The sequence below is a fragment of the Callospermophilus lateralis genome, chromosome 15 (assembly GCF_048772815.1).
Source record: "Callospermophilus lateralis isolate mCalLat2 chromosome 15, mCalLat2.hap1, whole genome shotgun sequence".
Taxonomy (NCBI): Eukaryota; Metazoa; Chordata; class Mammalia; order Rodentia; family Sciuridae; genus Callospermophilus; species Callospermophilus lateralis.
In genome coordinates, this window is record NC_135319.1 from 85,184,700 (window position 1) to 85,194,820 (window position 10,121).

The 10,121-nt window shown below is 41.1% G+C and overlaps 1 protein-coding gene across 8 annotated transcripts in view; it reads right to left on the reverse strand.

Annotated features, from left to right (window-relative positions):
- Ate1 (arginyltransferase 1) overlaps positions 1 to 2,773 on the reverse strand; it is a 144,496-nt gene extending 141,723 nt beyond the window's left edge. For 3 of the 8 annotated variants that reach the window (XM_077105282.1, XM_077105281.1, XM_077105278.1), the window contains exon 1: positions 2,668 to 2,773. In XM_077105282.1, coding sequence (XP_076961397.1) covers positions 2,668 to 2,752 — 85 coding nt within the window. In that variant the 5' untranslated portion in view covers positions 2,753 to 2,773. The other 5 variants (XM_077105277.1, XM_077105280.1, XM_077105279.1 and 2 more) reach the window with 5 other exon arrangements.
- Positions 2,774 to 10,121: the final 7,348 nt, after the last annotated feature.

The window sequence follows — 10,121 nt, forward strand, 5'->3', positions numbered from 1 at the left end:
CTGTTAAAATTCAAAGTGTTAATTTTTAAAATATGGCCATTTAGGCTAAAATTCTAGAACACTCACACAGGAGAAAAATACTGCATACTTCACACTCCTTAGTGTGGCATATATGCAACACAAATTAAAAATAAGATGTATTTATTTTAATTAAATAAAATACATAAAAGTAATGACATCAAATTGAGGATTAGTCAATGGTCTCCATGTCATCATAAATCTAGATCCTTACTGCAATCAGACTAGAACACAGCTCCAAACTTTAATTATGTCACCAATGGTTTAATACACTAGTCTCTGTAGAATATTCAGCAAAAAATATTGTGCATATTAGTTCTAATTTATACACACACATATTTTATACACACACACACACACACACACACAGCTCAGCACAGTCTTAAATACTAAAAATAGGGCAAAAGCATGTAGCAATATTCTCTCTTAAGTGAAAAACTAACCCAAATGCTAAGGATACCAAGAGATGATTACAGGAACTATGAGATTATCAAATTAAACTATGGGGGAAAAGTAACTAACATTTAAAGGTATATTAGAACTAAGGTTAAAAGAGAAATAGAGCTGGGCATGGTGGTGTATGCCAGTAATCTCAGGAACTTGGGAGGCTGAGGCAAGAGGATCGAAAATTTGAGGCCAGCCTCAACAAGGCCATAAGAAATTTAGGCCTGTCTCAAAATAAAAGTTTTAAAAATAGTTGGGGATGTGGTTCAGTGACAAAGCACTTCTAGGTTCAATCTCAATCCCCAGTACCAAAAAGGAAAAAAAGGAGGGAAAGAGAGAGAGAAATGGGGAGCAGGGTATGGTGGAGCCAGAAATACCAGCTGAGGCAAGAGGACTGCAAAATCCAGACCAGTCTGGGCAACATAATGAGATCCTGTCTCAAAAAAAAGAGACGTGGACTTTTTCCTTTTGTGAATAGTAAATTGTACCAGAGATATGTCAAGATAGAGATAGGCCTGACAGAGCAAAGTGAAGCAGGAAAATGCAAGGTACACAAGCCCAGCAAAAATGTCCGGACACCTAGTAGGCCCTCACTAATACCAGAATGTTTCTCTGTAACCTCTATTTCCATCCTCTGTAAAATGGGAATAATCATGCCCACCAACACAACAAATATGTGCCCTACAGTAATGGGTAAACTAAAATTGAAATGATAGAAATGTATACTGATGTCTCTAGATGAAAAGGTTGAAGGCAGGTTTCTTCCACAAAACTTGAAATAGACATTTATCTTGGCCAATTTTCTCTTACTAAAATTACTGGAAAATAACTAAGGCCCTAGCAAAATATTAATTTTAGGTATGTTTAATATAACTTACTGATGATATAGATATTAGAGTCACAATACAAAAACCTCAAGAAAGAGAAGGATGGAACCTCTACCACTCGAAGGCAATCACTGCCACTATTTGCGGTGCTGCTCCTCTCAGAGCTGTCGTGTCACATATGCCTTTGGCATCCTGTTTTCTCCCTTTAACCCTCCGTTTAAATGCTGTCCCGTTTCTTCAGTGCTCAGTTATTCCCTGGATCATGGCGTCTGCCCGACACGGCAGAAAATAAACAGGATGGTTGGTGCCTTCCCCGAGAGACCTGAGTCACGAAGAAGGACAAGACAGCGGGCTGACTTGGGTGTCCTCGCCGGGGTGGGTGGAGGAATGACACAGCACGCGTCCCGGGCAAAGTGTCAAACACCCAGACGAACGCCCCCGCCGTCCTGGCCGCAGCCACGGGCCCCAGGCGTCGCACCCAGGCGCCACCAGGGAGGCTGCACGGGACTGCACACACCTGCCGCGCGGCGCGCCGCACCAGGCCCCTGCCTGCCCCGCACCCCGTTTGCACGCTCCGGGGAGCGGGTCCCAGCTGCAGCTCAGCGCGCCCGGCCCCGCAGACGGGCGTCCGGGCTAGGCGAGGGCGAGCCCGTCCCCGCCCGTCTGGCGGGCAGGGGCAGCCTGGGGTTTCCCGGGACGCGCACCGAGCAGCTTCGCGGCCGAGGCTGACGGCGTCAGACGTAACTGACAGCCACAGCCCCGGGAGGCCGCGGCCCAAGGCCCGCCAGGAGCTGGTCAGGGGCCCGGCCGCCCCGCGTCCCCCAGACAGGTCCGCCAGAACCCCGGGCCGCGGCGGTCGGCCTCCCGCTTCCGCCTCGCTCACCATTGGAGCGACTGCCCGACTCGTTCTTGCAATAGCCGCAGCGATAGAAGTCCTCGCCCTCGAAATACTCTACGATGCTAGGCGACAGCGCGTTCCAGGAAGCCATGGCCTCGGCCCCGCAAGCACTGCGCTGCCCGGCCCAACGCCGCCGCCGTCGCCGCCACCCCACAATGCAGCGCGCCGCCCAGGAGCCTCCGAGGCTCGCGCGAAGCCACTTGGGCACCCGCAGGCCCGACGCGGCCGGGCGCCTGGGGGGCTGACGCCGCCCGCGCCATCTTGACAGAGGGCAGCTTTCCGCTATTTCCGTTCCTTCTCCGTGAGGCGCCGCGGTCGTTCGTGAGGGTGAAGCGGAGAGATGGAGCGCGAGTGGAAACGGCTGGGAAGAGGCGAGCGGCAGCGGGGAGCCGGAGCCGCTCCCCCCGCCAGGGGCCGCCGGAGCGCGGCGGAGGCCGGCGAGCGTTGGGCGCGAGGCGGCCGGATGGACGAGGCACTCACCGCAGGACGCCTTGCCCTCCTCGGAGTCGCAGTAGCCGCAGTGGTAGCCGGCCTTGAGCCCCTTGTACTCCACCACCGAGGCCATGGCCGCCGCCCGTGCTGCGGGCGGCCACGCCTCTCGGCGCCCGGGGCCGGGCTCGGAGGGCGCGGGGCCCGCGGCGGGGAGCGCGGCGGCCGGGGCGCGGCGGGGGGCGGGGGCCACGCAGGGGCCCGCGCCGAGAGCCCGCTCGCAGCGCGGAAAGCGGGGCTCCGGGCCTCGCTCACCCGCCGCTCTGTGCGGAGCTCAGGCGAAAGCTCCCTCCCAGGCCGCCCTTCCACCGCGCGGAAGCCCGCTGGCCACGGTGCTCCCGGTGCAGGTACAGAAACGGGCGTTCTGCCATCGGTGAGAGCCCGGCCGGCGGAAGGCTGGGCTGCAGGAGGAAGCCGCTGTCAGCCGAGTCCTTGGCCCCTATGGCCTTTGAAGAGAAGCCATCAGTCTAGGTTGTGTGGCGTGTAAACAGCCAGCTCGGTTCGCTGGAGGCTGCAAGTCGGCTGACCTGGTAGCCAGGGTCCGTCGTCCTGAGTCTAGGAGATTAGTAATTAGAGTGCTGTTAGGCTTGTTGATGCAGTTGCTTGGCTGAGAAAAATGCGAGGAGGCAGCTTCTGTGGATCGTGGATTTTCATTATTAATTAGGATGGGAATAAGAGCCGGTGTGCTTATTCCCGCAGTGCACGGGAGTGCACTCCTGTAGTTCCAGGGACTCAGGAGGCTGAGGCAGGAGGATGGCAATTCAAGGGCAGCCTCAGCTATTTAGCGAGGCCCTAAACAACTTAGTGAGATCCTGTCTCAGAAAATAAAAAGGACTGGGGATGTGGCTCAGTGGTTTAGCACCCCTAGGTTCAATCCCATTACAAAAAAGAAAAAAGTGTGTTATGTATTTGTGTATGCGCTCGCGCGCGCGCTCTCTCTCACACACACACACACACACACACACACACACACACTCTCTCTCTCTCTCTCTCTCTCTCTCTCTCTCTCTCTCTCTCTCTCTCTCTCTCTCTCGGACTTATTTCTAGTCTTATTCAGATGAGAAGTCAATAGGAACTAAGCAGGGCAATTATAGTTCCTGAGAATAAATATAATAGTGGAGGAGGTTAGGGAGTTAATTAGTACCTAAACGATAAAAAAATAACGTTTTTAGATTGTGGGCCAGATAGCTTATTTAGCTGACCTGTCTAGAAGACCGTGGTATACTAGATTGCAAGAAGAATTTGGGATTCTTAGGATTAGGTTAAAGTCCAATAGTTCTAGAATTGGACTTTACAGGGATTACAGGAATGCACTACTGTGTCCAGCTCTCCATTTTGTTCTTTATAGCAGGTTTGATTGATTGCCAGTCTTTTTGTGGACAGGTTCTCCTTTTGAGTGACAGCAAGAGCCTGTAGAGTGAAACAGCAGAATGCAATGCTCGGGCAGAAGTTAGAGGCTAGGAGGCTTTTTGTTCTTATATAGCAGTCCCTACCTAATCTTTGGTTTCTTTTTTCTTGATTTCAGTTACTCATGTTCAACCACAGTCCAAAAATAATGAATGTAAAATTCCAATATAATTCCTAAGTTTTAAATTGCACACTGTTCTGAGTAGCATGATGAAATCTCCTCTTGTCCCACTCTGTACTACCTGAGTCATCCCATTGTCCAACAGATCCATACTGTATATACTGCCTATCTGTTAGCCACTTGGTAGCTGTCTCAATTATCAGATTGACTGTCAAGGTATTGCAAAGCTTATGTTCAAATAACACTTATCTTACTTAGTGATGGCCCCAAAGTGAAATAATAGTGATACTGATAATTTGGACATGCCAAAAATAAGCCATAAAATACTTAAGTTCTTGACTTAATAAGAAAGAAAAAAAATTTAAGTTGAGGTTCTAAGATCTACAGTATAATAAAATATTTTGAAACATAACTTTTTAGTGTATTATAATTATCCTATTTTTAGTTATTATGGTTAATCCTCTATACTCTAATTTATAAATTAAATGAAATCATAGATATATCTATATATATAGATATATCTATATATATATATGGAAAACAGTAATTTATAAGGTTTAGTCATTACAGCTTCTGGCCTCCACCAGGGATCTTGAATATGGGACACTTATTCAAATAAGGAACATTACAGTATTCCTGTCTCACTTCACTTCTATCCCATCAAAATCTCAACCTTATGCCAAAACCATCTTCAGCCAGTGTACTCCAGAGCATGCCAGCCTTGAACAATAGATATGTGTGTTAATTTACCTAATCCTTACAGAAATTTTATAAGACAGTAAACATAAACCAGAGAGGCTGAATAATTTGCCAAAGGTCACCTAACTAGTAAAGGCCATATGAAAGGAGGAAGAAACAGTAATAAAAATTAAAAACTGAAGAGGAAACATCATCAATAAATACTAGGTTTAGACCTACATACAGAATGTATTTTGTTAAAGGTCAGAGACAGTTTCATCTTCCAGACCCAAATGAGGGGAAAAAAGAGGCAAAGCATCGGTTTCTTCCTTTTCAAGGAGAAAGGGAAGCACTATTACAATGTCTTTTTATTTTATTTTTTTTAAGAGAGAGAAGAGAATTTTCTAATATTTTTCAGTTTTTGGTGGATACAACATCTTTATTTTATTTTTATGTGGTGCTGAGGATCGAACCCAGCTCCTCACACAGCCTGGCGAGCGTATTACCACTTGAGCCACATCCCCAGCCCAATATCTTTTTATTTATGACATGATAGCAAGTTGTCTTAGTTTTTAATTTTCTTATATAACAATAATAAAATGCTAAAAGCACTATATACGGTCTTAGTAACATTTTTTTTAAATTACCAGATGTGATATATAGTCTGCAAAGTACAAGAATGCAGCTCAGTACTGTCCTGGTGATGTGAAGGATCTTTGCAACGTGATAGCAGCCCCAGTTCATGTTTGCTAAATTAAAGGGGAGAAGTAAAACATTATCCTTTCCTTCCAAAGAAGATGTTTAAGTAGATGGGACCTAAGTTAAACCAGAGAAATAAGGGTAAGAGACAGAGGTAACCTGAAGGCACAGAAGGGAAGCACTTAGTAAGGGGAGAGTGGCATGAACAGAAGCAGGGAATAGATAGGACTCTGCCATTACTAGTGCCTGAGAGTGTGCCTAACAGATGCTTTCATCTGTGGGCCACTCACTGCAAGAGGTCTAGACTGGACCCCTTTTCTCTATTGTCAAGACCTGGTTCTCCAGTTCGGAAGATCCTAGCCACACGTGGCTATTGAACACCTAAAATGTAGCCAGTAATAAAAATTAAAAACTGAAGAGGAAACAACATCAACAAATACTAGGTTTAGACCTACATACAGAAAATCTTGGAAGCTAGAAGGAAAAAAAAAATTGTATAGAGGAGCAAGAATTAAATCGGACTTCAGTAAGCATGAAGAGAGTAGAGTAAAATATTTAAAATGTTGAAAGGAAAAAAAACAAGAATTCTTTATACAGAGAATTATCTTTCAAAAGTGAAAGAAAAGTAAAGATTTTAACAAAAATGGAAGAAATTTGTTGCCAGTAGACCTGCTCTGCAAGAAATGTTAAATCTTCAGAAAGAAAGAAAATAATATATCAAATATTTGAATCTGCATAAAGAAAGGCAGAGCATTATAGATGGAATAAAAGAAAGTAAATTTTTTTTCAAATTTTTTTCTTAGTTGTAGATGGATACACAATATCTTTATTTTTACATGGTGCTGAGAATCGAACCCAGTGCCTCACACATGCAAGGCACGGACTTTACCACTGAGCTACAGCCCCAGCCCAAAATAATTTGTTTTAAATTTTAATTTTTCTGGTTCAAAATAATTAAAAAGAGATTGTCAGTGTAGATTTAAAAAAAGACCCAACACTACATGTTGTTTACAAGAAACCCAATTTAAACAGATGAAAAGGAAAAGGATGAAGAAATATACCATGCTGACGCTAATCAAAAGGAACTTGAAAAGACTATTTTAAAAACAGACTTCACAGCCAGACAGATCATGGATAAAGATGGGCATTATATAATAATAAAGAGGTAAATTTTCCAAAAGACATGACAATCCTTAATGTGAATGCATCAACAAAACAGCAAAATACATTACGTATATATGCCAAGAATTGCAATAAGACTTCAAGAATCCTCTATCAGTAACTGACAGATCCAGCAGGATGAAAATCAATAAGGATATAGTTGAATCAGACAGTACCATTAATCAAATGGATCTAATTGGTGTCTATAGAATTAATCCAACAATACTAGTAACACATATTCTTCCCAAGTTCACACAGAACACTCACCAAAATTGACCACATTTTGGACCATATAAAACACCTTAAATTTAATAGTATAAATTATACAAGATCTGCTTCCAGACCACAATGAAATTGCATCAGAAATCAATAACAGCTAGAAAATTCCAAACTACTTGGAGATTAAAATAAAACACTTCTGAATCAAAGAAGAAGTCTAAAGAGAAATTTTGGAATATATTGAACTAACTGGAATGAAACTACAACTTAAATTTTGTGGGATGCAGCAAAAGCAGTACTTAGACGGAAATTTATAGCATTAAGTAAATATATTACAAAAGGAAATATAAAATCAGCAAATTGTAAAATATAACAAATTCAAGACAAGAAGAAAATAATGAAAGAGCAGAAATCAATCAGTTGAAATACAGGAAATGGAGAGGAAAATCAATGAAACCAAAAGCTGGTTCTTTGAAAAGATCAATACACACACCTATAATCCCAAAAACTAGTGTGCCTGAGGCAGGAGGATCCAGAGTTCATATCCATGCCCTGGGTTAAATCCCTAGTACCAAAAAAGGAAAAAAGAGGAGGGCTGGAGATACAGTCTAGTGGTAGAGTGTTTACCTAGCATATGTGGGGCCCTGGGTTCTAACCCCAGTACTAAAAAAAGAAGTAGAAAAGATAGGTAGGGAGAAAAAAGAAGGCAAATTACCAATATCAGAAGTAAAGAGGAAGGGCTGAGTTCAGTCCCCAGCACCACACACGCGCACACACACACACACATATCATCATTCCGACTGGTCCCACAGACATTAAAAGGACAACAATGGAATATTGTGCCCACAACAAAGACAACTCAGAGGAAATAAATTAATTCCCTGAAAGATATAATCTGCCAAAATTCATACAAGAATAAACAGATAATCTGAATAGGCCTATATCAAAGAAATTCATTCAATAAATAATAAACCTTAGAGAATAAGCACCAGGCCCAAATGGGTTCGCTACTAAATTCTAAATATTTAAGGAAGAAATTATACCTTCTCTATGGGCCTTTCCAGAAATATAAGCAGATGAAACACTAACTCATTCTATGAGGCCAACATTACTCTAATATCAAAACCAAGGACATTGCAAATAAGGAAAATTAGCCAAGTGTGGTGGTGCACATCTGTAATCCCAACAGCTAGGGAAGCTGAGACAGGAAAATTACAAGTTCAAAGCCAGCCTCAGCAAAAAAGTGAGGCACTAAGCAACTCAGTGAGACCCTGTCTCTAAATAAAATACAAAATAGGGCTGGGAATGTGGCTCAGTGGTCAAGTGCCCCTGAGTTTATACCCAGTACACACTAATATATCTCATGAACATAGATGCAAACAATTTCAACAACATACTAGCAAATCAAAATCTAAGAATGTATAAGAAAGATTTACACACCATCACCAGGCAGTATTTCAGGTATGCAAGGCTAACTCAACATTAGAAAAGCAATTAATCTATTGTATCATCGGGGTAAAAAAGAAAAATTAGATGATCATATCAATAGTTACAGAAAAAACATTTGGCAGAATCAACATTCATGTGTGATTAAAATTCTCAACAAACCAGGAACAAAAGGTTACTTCCTCAACTTGATAAAAAACACAGAAAAAATATCTGTAGCTAACATAAAACTTAATATTGAGAAACTAAGTGTTTTCTCCCTAAGAAATAAGGTAAATATGTCTCTTCATACCGTTCCTGTTCAACGTCATATTGGAAGTTCAAACATAATAAGAAAATGACATGAAAGTTATATAGATTGGGAAGAAAGAAACTATCTTTGTTCACAGATGATAATGACAATGGAGAATCCAAAGTAATAATAATTATCAAAAAAAACCCAATTATGACAAGATTATAGATTATAATATTAATATATGAAAAGTGTTATTACTTTCATATATAACAAATGAACAAGTAGAATTTAAAATTAAAAACACAATACCAATAAATCTGACAAAACATGTACAAGATTTACCATATGAGAACTATAAACCTCAAATGGAAGAAATCAAAGGAGATCTAAATTATAATCCATATTCACTGAAGGAACATGAATATTGTTGAGATATTAGTTATTTCCAAGTTATCTTTAAATTTCATGAAATCCTAGTCAAAATCACAGGAATTATTTTATATGGATATTTACAAACTGATTTGAAGTTTATATGGAAAGCCACAAAGCCCAAATAACCAAGATAATACTGAAGGAAAACAGAATTGGAAAACTGACACTACTTGACTTCAAAATGTACTATAAGAACTGTATTAAGCAAGTATTGGTAAAAAAAAATAAATAAATGAGTCAGTGGAACAGAATTGAGAGCCCAGAAATAGACTCATACAAATATAGTCATCCCAAAAGCTTGAGTATACTCTGATTATACAGTGAAGTCCATTTCAAGTTCAGTTTACATTAGAAATTGCTAATACTATCCATTCAGGAACCATAATCATCTCCCTCATGAGTCAGGGCTTCTCAAACTAGTTAAACATTTTTCATAGTTTTTTTATGAAGAATTAAAATTTAGGAATATAATAAAATTCTTGTTAGCAGAATTGTTTTATTATAAAAAACATAAGCCATCTGTCACTTGTGTAAAATCAAGGGTATAGTATAGTTTCTTATGAAGAAAGAGAAACAATTTACAACATAATAAATTAAAACTACTTTTAAGTCCGTGTGTTTTTTAAATGTAAGTTATAGTTTATAGTAATAAGCTATGCTTATTACTTTAAAAGGGAGGCTCACACTCAGAATTACACATTTTTCTTTGAAAGAGGCTTCATGTGAGATTATATATAATATTGCCTTTTAGCACTTCACACAGTGCCTGGCTCAGGCAGTGACCATAGGAAAAAAGAGAAGACAAATTATCAATATTGAATTGAAGAACAATTGTCACTTCTACTCTCACAGACATTAAAAGGATAATGAAGAAATATTACAAACGCTGCTGAGCTTAGAAAGAAAACAACTTAGAGGAAATAGGTACATTCCTTGAAAGATGCAATCTCTATGGTTTGTGTTTCAACACTGAAATATTTTCTGCTTCCCTATCTTTTAATGACCAATTATGAGCATAAATTGACTAAAAATATATTAAACTATATT